Below are 18,881 nucleotides of genomic sequence, written 5' to 3' on the forward strand. Positions count from 1 at the left end.
AAGAAACCCTGCGCTCCTCGCCGGCGTGGGGTCCCGGGCGGCGAGCGCCCCTACGAACCGGGGACGTTCATTGACAACGCTGGGAAAGCGCTGGCTTCCCGAGGGGAGCGCTTCAAAACGGCGCGCCTTGCGCGAAGCCCGAGCGGAGTGACGCCGGCCCGACCGCCCGGCGGCTCCGCCGCAGAAAAGCCGGCGGAAACGGCCCCAGCCGAGGAAGGCCGGGCAGGTTTTTGGGAGCGTGTTAGTCCTGTCCGAGGCCGGCTGCAGTTGTAAGGGCTAAGCCTCGATGCAGTGCAACTTTAAACTGCGTTTCCTTGGTCAATGTTTAACTTGTGTTTGCGCTGTACTTGGCTCCAGTGCGTGTTAATTTTTCCCGGTTCCTATTTTTAGATGATCTGAAAACCTTCTGTCTTGATTTGTAGCGGTTCAGGTGCCTTACGTTACCAAAAGCTGCTGTGTGCCAACACTGGAAAGCGCTGTCGGTTTGTAGTGTCCTGGGTAGAGCCGCTTAGCTAGCGGGATCAGCGCGTCTTCCCGAGTATCGCGCCTAAAACTAGCGAGCGGAGGGGGAAAAACCACCCACGTGAGATGCTTTAAATAGGAACGATTGGGTTACTAGAAGAAACTAAAAGCAATCTCATTGTTAGCCGGGGAAACTGGAAAAGTTGCTGGACCTCCAGTGTGCCAGGCACTGGCGCTTAGGGATGAGTTTTGAGCCTGGTCTTGATTAAAGTCCTGGCTGGGGCTGGCTCCTATTTGCAGCTTTACCCCTTAATTTTTAGGACCTTAATTAATTCCCTTTGCGTTGCCTGCCCGTTTTTGCTAAGAAACGAGGCTGACGCGAAGCATGTGCTGCGCAGTCGGAGGTGGTGGGTTGGTGCTCGTAAAAGAGCATTTAGGTATCCTGGTAGGAGGTGTTTTGTTTGTAGAGCGTCTTGCAGGCGGCTTTACATCAAAGCCTGCGTGGCGATTATATGCGTTCGCACCTTCTGGCAGGAAGATAAAACCCTGCTGGCTCTGCGCTGTGTCCCCGTCTCCTGCGGCCCGGATGCGGACGCTGGGGACGTGCTGAGAGCTGCCCCTGCGCTGCTCCGGGTCGTCCTCAGCAACGCGGACGCGTCTCCGCTACCTCCCGGGCAGCCGGGCCCTTTTCCTGCCGTCCCCGCGTCGGTCTCCCCTTTCTGTCGCTTTGTTATTGTCTGGACTCCTTGCAGCCCCGGAACGGATACATCGCCGCTCATGTTCTCACCTTTTCACCCTCTGAAACATCCCCGCAGGTCGCCTGAACTGGTGGACCGCCGTGGACCCCAGCTGCCAAAGGCTCCTTCCTCTGGCCACCACTGGCGATGGGAACTGCCTGCTGCACGCCGCCTCCCTGGGTAAGAGCTCCGGTTCCCGGCTGCAGGAATAGCCATCCTGCCCGCTTCTCTTTCGGCCTGACGCTCAGCGCCGTGCAGAGGTGCAGCTCCCTTCTCCGTCTCGGGAGAGCGAGAGACGCGCGAGCGATTGTCCTCGTCCCGTTCGGTGGGAGAGGGCGAGCCGAAGGAAACGGCCTTCCAATAGCTCGTGTAGGTCCAAAATTATTCTTTCTGGCTTGGGCCTCTCCTTTGGCACGGTTCCCTGTGTTCCTGAAGGAGGCGTAAAATAACAGAGCCACCCATTCCCTCTTCTTGCTCATGGAGCATTTGAAGGCTGCCTCACAAACCAGAGTGGTTTTAAGAGCCCAAGCTTCAGTCTCCGGGGACTTCATCTTGTTGAGTGTAGCTGCAGTGAATTTTCTGAGGTTTCTAGAGGCTGAAATCAGCAGAGCTGCCTATTTCCTCTGCGCGGCTAGCTGCGTTCAGGAGCAGCGAAACCATTGTCTCGTTTAACCAGGCCTAGTTTTCCCTAGACGGATCAGTCTAGAGTTGATGTAAAGTAGCACGTGATTTTTTTTCTTTTTTTTTCACAAGTTTTGCTGCGTCTGTGATATTTGTTATAGTTGAAAGCAGAAGTGGCAGCTTCTCCTTTTAGCTGTGTAAATATTTGTTACGGGTGGAGCGTGCAGTGTTGGAACCTGGAGTTTGATACTCTTTGATTTGATTTATTTATTTATTTGTTAGCTTGGTGAACTTAAATTTCTCGGTCTTTGTTTCCCGATTTACTCATCTCCTGGTGTGAATGTTCCCCTGGTTTGTAGGAGCTTCCAGGACTTTAGCAGTTAGATGGCAGAAGATGGAGCGATGCCAGCCATGGCTAATCCTCTGGGGATTTTTTTCTTTTCCTCCATGCAGGTATGTGGGGTTTCCACGATAGAGATCTCATGCTTCGCAAATCCCTCTATACCTTAATGGATAAAGGTGTGGAAAGGGAAGCCCTGAAGCGGAGGTGGCGCTGGCAGCAAACGCAACAGAACAAGGAGGTAGGAACCCAACTGCAAACAGCCCTCGAAGCGGAGGAGGGAGCCTCAGCACGATATTATATACGTCTGGGAGGTGCATCCCCTTGTGATAAAGTCCTTGTCTTGAATTTTGGGCGACTCTTGGCTCTGCCACGATGAGAAGTATCCATGGGTCTAAATTATGGCCTTGAAACTTGGGCAAAATGTCCTTTATTATAGGGTAGGGAAATTCCTCTATTACAACCATGTTATGTCCAGTGCTGGTGGATAACACGTGTGACTGCCCCTTCATGCACTTCATATTAAGACCTGTTGCGGCCTAGACTGTGACTACGTTGCCAGTAGTGCCAGGGTGCAATCATTCCGCTACGCTTTGAAGAGAGAAACGCATCCGACTGTTGCGTAGGTCTCTCTTGTGATAAAATCAGAAAGATGTGCCTCATTCGGCACGCAGAGCAGACTTGGCCGCCGAAAAAGGAAGTTCATGAACTGACCACATTAAAGCTGTGACACAGACAAGGATGCGAGTTTGTCGAGGTGGAAAGTTACCAGATGTCCTCACGTTGCTCGATGCAGCCCCTTGGTGTTTCGATGTTTTCGGGAGCAGAGTAAGCCTTTGTTTCCACCTGACAGTGAAGGATGTTTACTTTCCGACTTCCTTTTTATTTTTGGAAGGGCAGAGAGATTCATATCTTGGCAGTTTTAGATAAAAATATTTCCCTGTGTCAACGTGAGTAGTTAAATAATTTGAGTTTTTGTTGCACGAAAGCATGCTTTTAATAGCATCTCTTTAAACTGATAGTCAAGGCTATCTGTAGAATAAGCTGTCAGTGGAATACTGCAACTTGTAAGATCTTAAAAGGACTTGAAAATATTTAGGATATAGGATGTGATGCTGTCATTCCCTTGTGATAGTCCTCAGCACAAGCAGAAAGGTTTTAGAGAGAGATGCGGGATTTAGGTGGTGCTTGCAGCCAGGTGGAACGGTCCAGGTTAAATTGGTATTACAGGTAGTGTTGAAGTGGTTGGCTGGAAGTTGGCTCTTCCTTGCCAAATAAACTCACTCGAGAAGAGGCGGCCTGGGGTGGTGGATATAGCTCTGACTTGTACAACCTACTCCAGGTGCAATGCTCTCCTTCCGTCCTTTGCAAGCTTAGATCTGTGATGAAAGAACTCCTACTGACGACATACCCAAGAGCAGAGATGCTTAATTAATACCTTACTGAGCAAGCGGAGAGGTGAACGTGACATCAGTGACTTCTGGTTCATGGTTTTAAGGTTTTCTTGGCAGCTCTGAGGACTCGGGATGTTGCGTTGAATGCTGGAGCTCGGATTGCAGAGCCTGGGATAGGAGGACGCGGGCAATGCCTGCCTGGCCGTCCTGTTCCATTTCTCATCAGGTTGCCCCGTGACCTTAAATGCTATTGAGCATAGCGTTTTGCACAGCCTTTTTTTGAAATGTTTTTCCCCTTGCTTGGGGTTAATATGGCTTCTGATGCGTTTTAACCTCAGTTCTTCATTACTATATTGGAAGCTGTTTGAAAAGCTTTTGCATTAAGAAGAAAAGGTGCAATTCTTTAAGAGCTCTGGCACGAGTGTTAGATTAAGGTGGCATAGTTGTACTAAAGGTAGCATTTTCTGTGTGCACACTGCTATGGGACAGTGGATGTCTTCAGAGCATCATATGATTTCGAGGAAAGGGCTGTGCCTCGTGTCTGTTTTCCTTGCAACGCCTGCTTGGTGGAGCACTAGTTGGGACTGGGTGTTACGGTGCTGTCTCATATTGCATGTGATGTGATTACAGAGGGACGTTTTGTAATCATGACGTTATACTCACAAAATGTGAGTAAAACGTAAATTTGCTGCGTGCATGGACTAGCAAAGACTGAAAATATAAACAGTTCAATCTGACTGCAGTTTGTACGAGAATCGCACTGTTGGAAAAATCCATCCTGCCGTTATAATTAGTCATAAGTCTTGTCTATACCATGTGTCCCGCACCTCTTGGGATAATTGATAGCGTGTTAAAATACCTAAGCAGCTCTTCTATTGAGTCTTCTGGATGTTATGAAGCATCTTTTTGTAGTTCAATAAGAAGGGAAAATAATTTCTAAAGGCAAACCTGTATTTTAATTAGTCCAATTATCGTCTAGTCCACTGTCTCTAGTCAATAGAATAGATAATCCTTAATACTGGAAGGATTAGTAATACAGTAAAGATTTGCTCTCATTCTGTAGGTTGAAATGTTTACTTCCACCTACAAAAATGCAACCTCTCATTTTAATGAGATTATCTCCCCTGCTGGCTTTACAGCACTGATCTGGAAATGCATACTTTTCTGCGTAACGTTAACTCTTTTTGCATAAGCCTATAGAGAAATGATGTGCCTGTGCATATAAAAATGCACTCCAGAAATTGGTTTAAAAGCTTCTTGTGTTTTATTTGCCACCCTTTTCCAGTCTGGTCTTGTTTACACGGAAGAGGAGTGGCAGAAGGAGTGGAACGAGCTGATCAAGCTGGCGTCCAGCGAGCCCCGCGTCCACTACGGCACAAACGGAGGCAACTGCGGAGGGTAGGTGCGCGCACGGATGGGGCGTGCAAAAGTGTGAAGTGGCAGGAAGGTTTCACAGCCTTTTATCTGAGGTGTCCTAAGTGGTTATAATTAACATGGGAGGGGGAAAAAACGGATCCAGATATGAAACTCTAAAGAATACTTCTCTCAAATGGACAATTTGGGATAACTCTCAAGGCCAGGACCAGGAACCTGGCTGGGACCAGCAGAGGGGATTACTGATTTGGTGCCATTTGCATTGTACATTTTTTAGGGAGAAGGATGAAAGATCATGAGAAACAGTGAGAAGTACATAAAGTGTTACAGAAAACCATTTCATAAATGCTGCATGTCCCTTTTTAAGGGGGAATGCTCATTTTTGAGAATTGAACAGAAAACTGATCCTTTCTTCATGTTGAGGGCTCCAAAATGAGAACAACGTACCAAAGCTGGGAAGTTCTGCAGTTTTTTCTCTCACTCCGTGTTTCAAGGGCGTTTTATCACTGCAGCCATCGCAAACAAACACCACTTTGGAGGCTCTTTAGATAAGAGACTCCCAGAAGTGCCAAGTAGCAAGACGGTATTTCCTGGAAACAATCCATTGCCTTAGGACAGGAGATTTGAGGATCTACATTTAAAATCTCAAATTAGAGATGAGATCAGACTTAATGCTGTTAATATGATCTGCTTTTATACGGCTGCCTGTGAAGACTTCTTCCTTTCCCGTTTTTAAAAGTGATGGTTAAATACGCAAGGGATGCAAGTCAGATCACGTTTCTTTATTATTTTCCAAAGCGTTGAAAGCTCTGAAGAGCCAGTGTACGAGAGCCTGGAGGAGTTTCATGTTTTTGTCCTTGCCCACGTGTTGAAGAGACCCATAGTGGTAGTGGCAGACACTATGCTGCGAGACTCAGGGGGAGAAGGTAAGTTGCACCGAATTGCGCTCTCTTCCACTCCACTGGCGAGGAGCTTTTGTCTTTATTGTACATGCTCAAAATGCACATTTCCTCCTTTTTGCAGTTTTGTGGGGGCCTTTTTGCCTCATGATGTTGGATCTTGAATCCAACCATAGAGCAAGGGGTGCGCTGAGCTCCTGCTCTGTATGCCTGGGTGAGACGTACATCTAAGCGTTGTAGTCCGATACTCTCTAAGAGCATACACTTGATGTTTTTTTCTGTCCTTTTTGCCTTCACGTGTGTGTGTAGAAGGGAAATTCCGTTCCCTGCATACAGAATTTTCCGCTAGCCGACTTAATTTCCTGTCAGAAAAAATTAATCAATTACCATCATTCTGTGTGCAAATTTAAGTTGTTTTGTGTAGGAGTAAAGAAGAGCTTTACAGAAAATGAAGTTAATTTTGCAACTGTGTGCTTCCTGCTTTAAAATAAATGTCTACTTCGGGGCTTTATTTTTTTTTTTGACCCCCTCCCTCAAATTAATAGATAATTACGGGTAAAACCTCGAAGTGAAACACGCCAGCTTGTTCTGGAGCAGCAGTTTCAGTATGAACAATTCTTTCCCCTCTTTTTGAAAAACTTAATTTTGCTGAATTCTTTCCAGCCTTTGCACCTATTCCCTTTGGAGGTATCTATCTTCCCCTCGAAGTTCCAGCCAACAAATGCCATCGTTCTCCATTGGTTCTGGCGTACGATCAAGCCCATTTTTCTGCCCTGGTATCCATGGAGCAGAAGGAGCCCACGAAAGATCAAGGTAGGTGATAGACAAGAGTAGTGATTTAGCTCACAGACGTTGGCAGTCGCTGGCTTGCGCGTGATCTGGTGTGACAGCAGTGACCACCAGCACCAGCGTTGTTCCTGGCGAAGCGCTCAGAGCTTGGCTGACGCTCTCGCCGACGTGAAAGGTTGCCTCGTCGCAGGGGTTAGGCAGGCTGGAGGAACGGGGCGACACAAGGAAAGCTTAATTCCTGTGGGGAGCGTGCTCCGGATAGACATCAGGTTTCTGCATCAAGTTCTGGTTACTGATGAGAGACGTAGCGTACAAGTGGCAGGCTCTGTCACTTCTGCGTAGCGTGCCGAATGTTGCCTTTCGGGCTTTAAGGGGGCTTTCCGTCCTCTTCCTTTTGCAGCTGTGATCCCCCTGACGGACTCTGAACACAAGCTGCTGCCCGTGCACTTTGCCGTGGATCCTGGGAAGGAATGGCAGTGGGGGAAAGACGACAGTGACAACGTCAAACTGGCCAGGTTAGTTCACTGGCAACCGGGACGGTCAGAGCTGGGCAGTTCAGCGCTTTATCCCCAGCCGCTCCCGGACACGGGGCGTTTCTTGCGTCTGGCGATTTGTACTCGGCGTATGAAGCTATTCGGTGGGGATGAAACACGTTTTACTTCTTTCTTTCCCGATCTTTTGGACGTTTTGTTAAATGCTAAAATCCTTTGAGCAAGGTAAAGATGTGATCACTCCAGATGCTAGAGTTTCACACTAGACTTGGATCATAAGTGAGAAGTAACGGAGCCTGTATTCACAAAAAGATGGGTTTTTTTTTTTCATGCCTTTGTCCTCACTGTAACCAGTAGGAACTTGGATAGCAAATACCTTTGAACGAGGGCCCCTGGACCTGGCAGGGCGGCTTGTAGACACCGTGCCTATTTTTGACTCAGACTATGGGCAGGCCGTGTCATGGTTTGGTGCTAGCTAGTTTCCTGTTATTGAGCCAGGAGTTAGCAGTAGTGGGTGTAGTGGTCAGGGAGCTGGAAGTGTGACTGGTCCGTCATATGACTTGGGGGTAGGAAATGTAGAAGCCTCTAAGATCAAAGCATTAAAATGGAGCGCAGGTCTTACAGATGCTGTGTTATGTGGTACAGATATCTCATTCTGAGGTTTTGGAGCCAATAGTAGATGTTCTGTCCGGGTGTTTTTAGTGGAAATAACTTTTTTTTTTTGACGAAGCAGAAATTTTTTTGAGAAAACATCTTTATTTTTTTTCTGAAGTTGTTTTTGTGGAGAGGAAAAATCATTTTGAAACTACCTCTATTTAGATCTGTGACATCGGGTTTTTTTGTTATTTGTCTCATGTACAGAGAAGATAATTTTCAGAGTTAATTTTAAGCAAACTTAATTCTGATATACAGGAATAGTCTCATTTACGGTTTTTTTTTTTAATTGAAAGATTTGGAAGGCTGCGAAAACATTATCTTATAATTTAGTCTTGCGTCTGCATTTGGAAAAAAAGCTCTGTTCTGTAATTCTCTTTCATGCAATTCTGGAAGTCTAAATTAGCTTGTTTTTAAGGTTCTAGTGGAGAAGATTAACCTAGTTGCATTTTAAAGCACATAATACAAATGTGGTCCTGTATTTGACTCTCTGGCCTTTCAATTTCTATCTGTTTAAGAGACAGAACTTCTCTGAATAATTAACAGCATGATACGCTTGTTCTTTAGCTGTGCATTTGTATGCTCACTGTAACTTAATCCTCGCTTCCTCAGGATCTGTTAAGCGATTTATTAATTTCGGAGGAAGCTGCTCCTTTGCACGCTGTAGATCGACACAGCTCCCTTTCTCCTGTAGGTGGGAATGGACCCGCGTGTGTTCTGCAGGCTGCTGAAGCTGAGCTAGAATACTGGAAAGATCTCAAATTGATTTTGTACTGCTGCCGTCTTGATACGGTTTTACCTTTTCTGTTAAAATGTGCTTTTTAGCTTAAAGACAGTGAGCAATTAACTCTATAAATATGGAAAAAAAGAACCTCAGCTATTAAAATAAACCTTTGCTATGACTTTGTTATGCTTGTTTTGTTTTAGCGTGACATTGTCACTGGAAGCAAAGCTGCACTTGCTGCACAGCTACATGAATGTTAAATGGATCACCTTGCCTTGTGACACGCAGGTAAAGAAACGAGGAGTATTTCCTTTACTTTTTTAAATTATTTAAGCCTCCTTTCTGCATAGGGCAGCAGAAGTGAAGTCGTCATCTCATGCGCTCTCCTTCATGTAAGCTTGTCTGTGCTGCCATTAGAAATCGCGGGTAATGCTGCTCTGAGCAGATAAGCAACTTCTGTTGTGTGCCTACACTTGTTTTGTAGAGCTTTTCATGCCTGTTTTTACTCTTAAAGTGAATTCGTGGCGCAGAGCCCTCGTACGTCCTGCTGCGCGACGCGGGCCGGTTGTGTAGGTGTCTGGCAGCGAATATGACTGCTGCCTGTTCCAAGACAAACATTGAACTGTTGATTTTTCAGCCACCAGAAGCTGACTTGGGAGACATGATTTGACTGTAATTTTCCTGGGACCTTTCACGAGCAGGACTCGCTTGTAGGGTCATGACAGCTGCCTTAACAGCAGCTGGGTTGCTTAGACTGCCAGGGTTGAATTTTTTTTCTCCCCCCCGCCCCGTTGAGGAAGAAACTCCCCGAACTGCTGTGGGAGCCGCTCTGGTCTGTCTGACACTGTCAAGGTGTCACCTCTAGCAAAGCTCAAACGATGCTGTTTTGGTTAAATGACCTCCTTAACTGGCTACCTGCTATCTCATGTGTTGCTTACGTATGTTGTGACACCTCCCCATCCCACTTCTCCGTGCCACACCATGCCAGCATCTGGGGGTGACCAGAGGGGGAAGTTTTTGGACCTCCTTTTCACTAGTAGCACACCCTCATGTACCTCATTAAGATCTAGCTTTCACCATTAAAAGTGTGGCACTTAACAGATTTAAGCACAGGAATGCTGCAGTGCAGGACCGCTGCTGGGAGCCTCGGTTAGGCAGGAGTGATCAGGGTTATGTTTAATCCTGTGGGTCAATCGCTTGTGCTGCAGAAACTCCCGAGATGAAATAACTCCAGATCTGAGAGCCAGCTCTTGTTGCACATAGTCCCCTTTGTTCTAGCAAGCATTTGCTTGTCCGTTCCACCTTCAGCCTGAAGACCGTTATCAAAAAGCAAATAAGTTCCTCAGAGAGGTGTTTTCTTTCTCCTTAGGCGCCTTTGGCCCAGCCAGAATCACCTACAGCCTCTGCCGGAGACGATGCTCGTTCGGCCGCAGAGTCGGGCGAGTCCGACAAGGAGTCGGTCTGCAGTAGTTCGGCAAGCAACGGTGGCAGCAGGGGTTGCAAGGACAAAGAGAAGCCAAAGAAAGACCGAGAAAAGGACAAGGAGAAGGACAAAAAACGGGCAGACTCGGTTGCTAACAAGCTGGGCAGCTTCGGCAAGACTTTAGGAAGTAAGCTAAAAAAGAACATGGGTGGGTTAATGCACAGCAAAACTATCAAGGGAGGCGTGAGCAATGGGCAGGGAGAAACCTTGGAGAAGAAGAAGAAAGGATCCTTAAAGTCAAGGAAAGGCAGCAAAGAAGAGTCTTCCCAAGTAGATTTGTCGGCTCCTGTGGAGAAAACCTGCCCAGGTAAAGCAGCCCCCGAGAAGCAGGCAGATCCCTACAAATACAGCCACGACGTCAGGCTGAGCCTGAGCATCCTCCGGGCGGCCATGCAGGGAGAGCGCAAGTTCATCTTCGCCGGCCACCTCAAGACCAGCAACCGGCACCAGTACCAGGAGGAGATGATCCAGAGGTACCTTTTGGATGCCGAGGAGCGTTTTTTGGCTGAACAGAAACAGAAGGAGGCGGAAAAGAAGGCGCTGGGCAACGCCGCCCCCGCCAAGAAGCTGGAGCCGGAGGTGAACGCGCACAAGGGCGAGGAAGGGCTGCTAAACCCTGCTTATCCCCAGCCTCCCCCTTCTTACGCCATCCAGACCCCGGATCTAGCAATAGGCGCTAAAATGGCAGCTTTTCCCTCCAGCTATTCGGGCGTCTTCACCTTTCCCAGGCCCTCTATGGTCAGCAGCGTGGAGGGCTCCCACCCTCCCAGCTACCAAGACGCGCGGCGGCAGGTAGCTGGGGGGTCCTGCAGCAGCCTGCCTCCCTACGCCACCTTACCCAGACATTGCGCCCAGGCCCGGCCGATCCCCTGCCAAACCAGCCCTTCCCACGTGGGCAGATTCTCCCCCCCGGACATGGACGTACACCCCAATTTCCCGGTGGAGTGCGACGGCCCGTCGTGCCTCCCGCCGCACAGCAACGGCTACAGGGAATACCCGGAGCAGGACGGCTCGCAGAAAGGCGCGAGCGCGGACAAAAACAGAGGGCGAGCGCTTTATAGCGTTCAGCAGACCAAATGCAAGCAGCCGAACTGCAGTTTTTACGGGCATCCGGAGACTGGGAATTTCTGCTCCTGCTGTTACAAAGAGGAACTGAAACGCAAAGAGAGGGAGCGGGAGGCGCTGGTGCACAGGTTCTGAGGCGGCCGCCCCGGCGGTGGTGACGTTCGGACCCATGAAACATGGGGAATGCAATAATAGAGGTTTTTGGGGTTTTTTGTTTTTTTTTTCCTTCCCCCCCCCGCCACGCTCCCCTCCCCGCCGGGGGAAGGAGGGAGCAGGCGTTCGGCTGGAGGGGGCTGACGGACGCGACTGCCCCGCTGTTGTGCCGCGGAGGTGATCCGTTTCCCGGGAGGGTGGGAATCCCAAACCCTCCCTCCCGGCGACTCTGGAAGAGGGAAGCAGGATGCTTTTAAACGGGCTGCTCCTGGCCCAGGGTGACTAGGAGGATCAGCCGGCCGCGGTGGAAGGCCCGCTCAGGTTGGAGCGCGTGGTGGAAAGGGGGGATTCTTCAAAATGATCTAATAAACCAGACCAAAGCTTTCCGATACGGCAAACAGGGAGCAGCACCCTGCCGGGTCCTCTCCGCTGGGTTCCAGCGTAACCTAATTTAATATCGCTTTTCCAGGATGAGCGGAAACGCCCCCAGCAGTTTCAGCTTGAAAGCCGCAGACCTTTTAATCAAGAGATTTTTAACACTGTTCTTAGTATATAAATATACATATATATATATATATATATATTTTTTTTTTTTTTTTGCTGGTACTGAGAGAAACTTAGTTGGAGTTGGACTTTATTATTTTTCCCCCCCCGGCTGAAGGACTCGTCCCAGCCCTGCCCCACCTGCCGCCTCTGCCCCTCTTCAGCAGCAGGGGCTCTGCCCTTCCGACGGGCTCGAGTATATTTGTAAATGGTTATTTTTAAACTCGTTTTTTTTTTGGGGGGGGGGGGGTGGGGGGGAGCGGTCACGGCGCTGAGCGGCTTTGAGTTTTCCTACAGCCGTACTGCGCGAAGCTGTTCTGCAACCGAGAAAACCGTCGGACCGACTTGGGGAAGCGGCGCGGGAACCAGGTCAGTGTCTCCGGCCAGCAATAACCATCGGCGTGGAGAAGCAGCGAGGCCCGAGAGCAGCCGGCAGCGCTGGGAGGTAAAGCCCCCCCCAGGCTGCCCATAGCTTACAGGCGTACGTGGACGCACGCACGCGCGCGCGATAACTCTTTCTACTTGATCAAGCTCCTTCCGTACTACCTCTGTTCTGCTGAATAGAATTAACTTGGCTCCATTTTGCTGAGCCCCGTTAACTGACCTTAGACTGAGTAATATTAAAGCTATTTTTGATAATAGGGCTAAAGAGCGAAAGGTAAGGAAAGCGAACCCGTAGCTACGTAACTTACTTTAGGCGGTCCACTACGTTCCCTCCTGCCCCCCAGCCCTGCAGCGTAGTATGAACAGGACACTTAACGTTCCCGTCTCGCAGGGTGACGTGTAACTTTAGCACTGCAATGTTTGCACAGATTTATTATTATTATTTTTTTTGGTTGGTTGCTGTTTTTTGTAACTCTAGACCCCGAACTGGACTCGAGCCTCGTTCCAGTCCTGTACAGAGCAAGGTTTAGCGAAAATAAAAACACGAGTTATTACTGGCGATTCAGAGCTTTACAACGTTCCCTCGTTTTTGTTTTTTTCAGAAGGCATCAAAACTATGCAATTCCTTCCCGTTGCGGTCCTGCCCGCTGCCCTTTACGGGGAGGAGGGAAGAGAGAGCGGGGCAGAGAAGGTGGAAGTGTACTTAACACTGCGATATCACCTGAAGCCTTATTCTCCCTAATACACTAAGGCTTTGTGCAAACGTGCAGGTTTGACCAGTTTAATGTCCGCCTAGAAACAAAAATCCAGGCTTTTTCTCTAGGAGATGGTCGCGCAGGGTTATGAACGCGCGGCTCTCGCGGGCTTTGGGCAAAGCTGGGTGCCAGCGTGCGCTCGAGGGCCGCTAGCTTCGCCGGGTAGGAAAGGCCGCCGTTAAAGCGGTGCCGACGCCTGCTGCGGAGGCTCCCACCCGAGCAGCTCGGGTCGGCTCAGCTTGAAACCCGCCTTGCGTGGGGGTTTGGAGGCGTCTTGATCAAAGCTGCTTGGCGACCGATTGCAACTATCCCAATTCTTGCATCGGTTTAAACTCGTTTTTCATTTCAGCTGTTTGTTTTTTTTTTCCCCCCCCCCCCCGAGTCAATTCAATTCACCGCTACTTAGATGGAGTAGGCTGCGGCAGGGTGACTTCGCGCGGGCGCGCTCTTATCTCGGAGTACACGCAAGGTAGCGAGTCTCTCCCCGAAAACGGGCTTGAAGTACGTTGGATTTACCGCAGGAGCGAGGAGCTTCAGGAGGGAAGGCGACGCTGCAGCAGCGTTAAGGGCTCTGTCCTCGTTTTGGCGGGGATCCGTCTCGGTTTTGGTCGCCTCCAGCCGGGGCCGGGAAGCGGAGCCGGCGTGGTCTCCCCGGCTCCTGGCTGCTGGCGAGTGCCTAGCTCTGATTTTTGGATGTGCTTTTAGAAAGGGGGGCCCCTGCGGTAACAACAACAATCTCAGCAGTTAAAACAGGGTTTAGGAGAGTTTTGTTTTAGTCTGTACGCACTTCTGTCAAGTTTAAATAGTGGGGGGGGGGGGGGGGAAGGGGAAAAACCCCTATGTAGCGCGGGTGATGCCAGCGGCAGGTACTCGGTCTGCGGGGGCTACTGGAAGAAAGCATCCAAAATCCCTCGTTGCGTGCCGCTCCTCCTCTTCGGGGGAGAGCAGCAGGTTTTCACGCGCTCTGCTGCCGCTGGGTCCTTGTTAGCGAAGTCCGACTGTACTGTCACCGCTGGGTCCTTGTTAACGAAGTCCGACTGTACTGTCAGCCCTCTGCAAGGACGGTTTGAACCCCGCTCGCTGTCCGGGGGCGCGGAGGAACGGCAGGGAAACGCTCACACGCCGCCATCCTGTAGCTCGAAGGGCCAAGGAACGGTCAGGAAGTTCCTCAAAAGTCTCTTTTCCAGTCTTTTTTGGGTTTTTTTTTTTCCTGCAGTCTTTGCACGAGCAGGACCGTGGCTGCCGGCGCCCCTTCCCGAACATGTTTTTGCGAGATCTTCCCTTGCGGTCAGTCGTCGGCGTTCGCTTAAGTCTGCCGTTTTTTATTGCAATTAGTGGAGTTTATAGCTTTTTTTTTTTTTTTTAAAGTTAAAATGGAGAAGGGAAAAAAAAAAACAACTTCAGGCAAAGATAGGTTTCCAATGAAAATATCTGAGAAATATTTTTTCTACGGAGTGCAGAGTTTCGCCTATTATCCCAAACGGACCTTGAGTGCAAAGCCCTCCCGCCTTAACTGGGTCACGCTGAACTGACGAGGGGCAATCGACTGAATTTCTTCAGAAACGCTAAGGATTTTTTTTCAGCTCATTTTTGTTTCCTTTATGGTGAAACTTTTTTTTTTTTTCCTAAGGGACTATTAAGTACAAATCCTATTTATTGAAAGATAATATTCGCTACCCGCCGTTCCCTTTTCATAAGCATCCGAAAGCCGCTGCCCACGGGCTATTTTAGGGTTGCCGTAGCGGGATTAGATATTTTCTTTTTTTGGTACCTATATATATTTTTTAAAGGGGGTGGGAGAGCGAGGGCGGCGTGTACCCAAAATCACCGGAGCTGCCGCTGCGCGCGGCACAGGCTGCCTGGGGCCACCGGGGAGACGGGGAAAAGGCTGCACCTTGATGCCACGGTCTCAAAACAAGTGCACTTAATGGTGTAATCGGGGGGAAAAATTGCTGCCATCCGGACCTGGGCGTTAACGTGCGACCTCGTGCCCCGGCCCGGCTCCTGGGAGCCGCGTTGGCGGTGTTTTCCCAAGGGCAGAAAACCCTTTCACGAGGGTTTTACTGGAGTTCTCGCGCGCCGGGCGCTAGGTTCCCGCGGGGAAGCGCGCCGGCGGCTTGTTCCCGCGACGCGTCGCTCGGGCTTTTCCGATAAGCTCTTCCTTACGCTCGCCCGTACGACCCGCCGGCCTCTCCTCGGGCAGGTGCCCGCGGCCGCGGGGACGTTTCGCCAGTCGTCGGGGAAGTGACCTGAATGAATTCTGCGCTCGTTTATTCGCGACACCTTTTTTTTTTTTTCCTTTTTTTTTTTAATTAAAATATCGGGTTGGCAACTTCTTACTCCTACTTTCGAGCACTGCTGTACCGAGCACTAGATGGCGCGTTGTAATCGGGCTGTACCCCGCGTCCTTCGTTTATGCTACCATCGATTCACTGACAATAAAGCGAGTTCAACCACCGACGGCCGAGCCGCGGCCGGGCCTCGCTCTCTGCTTCTCGCTGGGCCCGTCCCCAAATCCCCGGGTTTTTTTTTTTCTTTTCCCCTCCGCCTTGTCCGTTATCTTTAACGTGCCAGCTTCTCTTCTCGCCCAGCTGCAGCAGCGCCAGCCAAGGCTGGAAAAATGTCCAGTTGTCTTTTTTTTTTTTTGGGATACAAACTTCAGGTTTTTATTTAAAAAGCTCCGGGATGTTTTGTGCAGCCTCCCTGCTCCCGCAGGAGCCTTTTCCCGGGCGGCAGCGACCCCTAAACGTCGGGAACCCTGGGGGGGGGAGCAGGGCGAGATGGGGGGGTTGCATGGGAACGGGCACCGCGGCACCCGCTGCAAAAGCAATCGGGTTTGGGGTTTCGGGGCCGGCGATCCACCTGCCGCCGGCCAGGACGCCTGGGCCCTGGGGCGGGCGGCCAGGGCAGCGCTGGCTCGGCCCCAGCGCTGCTTTTCCCGGGGCTGGGAGGAGAAGGCGATGCCTCAGCCGTGAGTCACGGGGCGGCGCGGCGGCCGCGTCCCCGGGGACGCGCCAGGGTGCAACCTCGCTGTTAGCGCCCGGATTTGGGGGGGGGGGGGGGGCGAGGTAAACCGAGGCCGAGCCGGTGTCCCCTGGGGACCCGGGGGTCTGCTGTCCCCCCCCCGCCACCCCGCTCGTGCTGCCGGGCCCTTACGGCGGAAGGGGAAACTGAGGCACGGTGCTGTACAGCCCTCTCGGCTCACGATGCCCCCTTGGGGGGGGGGGGGTGCCCGGCGCTGCGCGTCCCCTGCAGCACCGTGCGTCCCTCGTAGGGTGCCCGGTGCTGTACGTCACCTGTAGCACTATATGTCCCTCAGAGGGTGCCCGGCGCTGTACGTCCCCTGCAGCACCGTGCGTCCCTCGTAGGGTGCCCGGCGCTGTACGTCACCTGTAGCACTATATGTCCCTCAGAGGGTGCCCGGCGCTGCGCGTCCCCTGCAGCACCGTGCGTCCCTCGTAGGGTGCCCGGCGCTGTACGTCACCTGTAGCACTATATGTCCCTCAGAGGGTGCCCGGCGCTGTACGTCCCCTGCAGCACCGTACGGCCCTCGTAGGGTGCCCGGCGCTGTACGTCACCTGTAGCACTATATGTCCCTCAGAGGGTGCCCGGCGCTGTACGTCCCCTGCAGCACCGTGCGTCCCTCAGAGGGTGCCCGGCGCTGCGCGTCCCCTGCAGCACCGTGCGTCCCTCGTAGAGTGCCCGGCGCTGCGCGTCCCCTGCGGCACCGTGCGTCCCTCGTAGGGTGCCCGGCACTGCGCGTCCCCTGCGGCACCGTGCGTCCCTCGTAGGGTGCCCGGCGCTGCGCGTCCCATGCGGCACCGTGCGTCCCTCGTAGGGTGCCCGGCGCTGTACGTCCCTCGTAGGGTGCCCGGCGCTGTATGTCACCTGTAGCACTATATGTCCCTCGTAGGGTGCCCGGCGCTGCAGGGCCCTGGCGCGGTGCGCGGTGCTGCACGTGCCCCGTCCGGCCGCGGGGCTCTCAGCCCGCCCCGGGGCCCAGCGCCCCGCCCGGCCCCGCCCCGCCCCGGCCGCCGCCGCCGCCGCCGCCGCCGCCGCCGGGCCCGGGGGAGGCTGGCGGCGCCGGGCCGCGGCCGGGTTACGGCTGCGCGCTCCGAGCCGCGCCGCCTCCCGCCCGCCGGGCCAAAGTCCTGCGGCATGAGCGGCCCGAGGCGCGGCTCGGCCTTCCGCGGCGTCCCCGGTACGGGGCGGCGGGGCGGGCGGCGGGGGGGCTGCGCGGCTCGAGGGGGGGGGGGCGGGCGGCGCTGCCCCCCGGCCGCCGCCCACGCTGCCGCTGCCCGGCCGCAGGCGAGCGCGTCCTGGAGGAGGCGGCGGGCGTGCGGCAGCGCTGCGGCGGCGGCTCCGTGCGGGGCACCCTGTACTGCACCAACCTGCGCGTCGCCTTCGTGCCCGCGCTCGGCGCCCAGGTGAGGGTCCCGGCCCCGGCCCCATCCTACCGCTATCCCAGCCCAGCCCCTTCCCCAGCCCAGCCCCATCCTTCCCCCAGCCCCATCCTACCTCCAACCCTATTCCTTTCCCCAGCCCAGCCTCATCCCAACCCCCTTCCCCATCCCAACCCCCTTCCCCAACCCAACCCCATCCCATCCCAACCCCCTTCCCCATCCTAACCCCCTTCCCCACCCCAACCCCATCCCACCCCAACCCCATCCCACCCCAACCCCCTTCCCCACCCCAACCCCATCCCACCCCAACCCCATCCCACCCCAACCCCCTTCCCCACCCCAACCCCCTTCCCCACCCCAACTCCCTTCCCTATCCCAACCCCCTTCCCTATCCCAACCCCATCCCATCCTAACCCCCTTCCCCATCCTAACCCCCTTCCCCATCCCAACCCCATCCCATCCCAGCTCCCTTCCCCATCCCAGCTCCCTTTCCCATCCCAACCGCCTTCCCCATCCCAACTCCCTTCTCCAGCCCCATCCTAACCCCAGCCTGATCCCTTCCCCATCCTGACCCCATCTCCAGCCCTATCCCAGCCTCATCCTTCCCCCAGCCCTGCCCTGTCCCTATTCCCTGCCCCAGCCCCATGCTACCCTCAGCCCCGACCCAGCCCCATCCTAACCCCAGCCCAGCCCAATCCCATCTCCATCCCAACCCCTTCCCCAACCAGCTCCATCCTAGCCATAGCCCCATCCCACCCCCTTCCCCGGCCCCATCCCATCCCCATCCCTATCCTCAGCCCCAGCCCCCTTCCAGTCCCATCCCCATCTTGGCCCTATCCCAGCCCTAGTCTCTCCCCATCGCAGCCGAATCCCAGCCCTATCCCCCTGCTGGCCCCATCCCCAGCCCGTCCCCAAACCCGGCACACCCCGTTCTGCTGGGGAACTCCTCGCTGCAGGGCACACGGGTGGGCAGGCGCTGCTGTGGGGTGCACCGCCGGGACCGGGTGTCGGGCCCCACGTCCCGGCCCCGCTGCCCTTTCTGGGGGGGGGGGGGGGGAGCGAGGGCAGCTCTCAGCTCCCCCCCTTCTCCCGCTGCAGGGCTCCCGGGCCTTCCTGCACAGCGAGTACGACGTGGCGCTGCCCTGCATCCGCAAGCTGGTGGCAGGTAAAGGGCACCCTGGCTCGCCGCAGCGGGTGCGATGAGTTGGGCAGGTCTCAGCCCCCGTTGAGCGCAGGGCTCCCGCTCCTACCGGCATGTGGATGGGGTTGGGGGCGGGGGGCTGCGAGAGCATGCCGGCGCGGCAACCCTCGACCATGCCGGCTGCCAACCCTGCCGCGTCTCGCCCGCCGCAGCGAGCAGCTTCGCCAAGCCCAAGGTGCTGACGGCCGCCTCCAGCCTCAAGTTCGTCCCCGAGGAGCTGGCGGTGCACTGCCGGGACTTCCGCGTGCTGCGCTTCCACTTCCACGAGAGCGGCCTGCAGCTCCAGGCCTTTCGGGTGAGCCGCCGGCTGCTCCGCGGCGGGGGCTTAAGGTTTTCTTTGTGGGGGACGCCGGGGAGCCTGGCGCCTGCCCCTTTGCTCCTCTCCTCCAGGTAGCCACCGCCATCGCCC

The 18,881-nt window shown here is 53.6% G+C and overlaps 2 protein-coding genes across 6 annotated transcripts in view; both read left to right on the forward strand.

Annotated features, from left to right (window-relative positions):
- OTUD7B (OTU deubiquitinase 7B) overlaps positions 1 to 14,266 on the forward strand; it is a 39,745-nt gene extending 25,479 nt beyond the window's left edge. For 4 of the 5 annotated variants that reach the window (XM_068922100.1, XM_068922101.1, XM_068922103.1 and 1 more), the window contains 8 exons: positions 1,278 to 1,379; positions 2,274 to 2,401; positions 4,840 to 4,952; positions 5,727 to 5,854; positions 6,491 to 6,640; positions 7,017 to 7,131; positions 8,689 to 8,773; positions 9,855 to 14,266. In XM_068922100.1, coding sequence (XP_068778201.1) covers positions 1,278 to 1,379; positions 2,274 to 2,401; positions 4,840 to 4,952; positions 5,727 to 5,854; positions 6,491 to 6,640; positions 7,017 to 7,131; positions 8,689 to 8,773; positions 9,855 to 11,168 — 2,135 coding nt within the window. In that variant the 3' untranslated portion in view covers positions 11,169 to 14,266. The remainder of the gene's footprint in view (positions 1 to 1,277; positions 1,380 to 2,273; positions 2,402 to 4,839; positions 4,953 to 5,726; positions 5,855 to 6,490; positions 6,641 to 7,016; positions 7,132 to 8,688; positions 8,774 to 9,854) is intronic. The other variant, XR_011136608.1, reaches the window with a different exon arrangement.
- Positions 14,267 to 16,952: 2,686 nt separating this feature from the next.
- The window catches only part of MTMR11 (myotubularin related protein 11), a 2,451-nt gene continuing 522 nt past the window's right edge, over positions 16,953 to 18,881 (forward strand). Inside the window, exons 1-5 of the mRNA XM_068921944.1 lie at positions 16,953 to 17,069; positions 17,177 to 17,295; positions 18,370 to 18,436; positions 18,625 to 18,767; positions 18,863 to 18,877. Of these exons, the coding sequence (XP_068778045.1) occupies positions 17,027 to 17,069; positions 17,177 to 17,295; positions 18,370 to 18,436; positions 18,625 to 18,767; positions 18,863 to 18,877 (387 nt within the window). The 5' untranslated portion in view covers positions 16,953 to 17,026. The remainder of the gene's footprint in view (positions 17,070 to 17,176; positions 17,296 to 18,369; positions 18,437 to 18,624; positions 18,768 to 18,862; positions 18,878 to 18,881) is intronic.

Source organism: Struthio camelus, chromosome 30 (assembly GCF_040807025.1).
Source record: "Struthio camelus isolate bStrCam1 chromosome 30, bStrCam1.hap1, whole genome shotgun sequence".
NCBI classification, from domain to species: domain Eukaryota; kingdom Metazoa; phylum Chordata; class Aves; order Struthioniformes; family Struthionidae; genus Struthio; species Struthio camelus.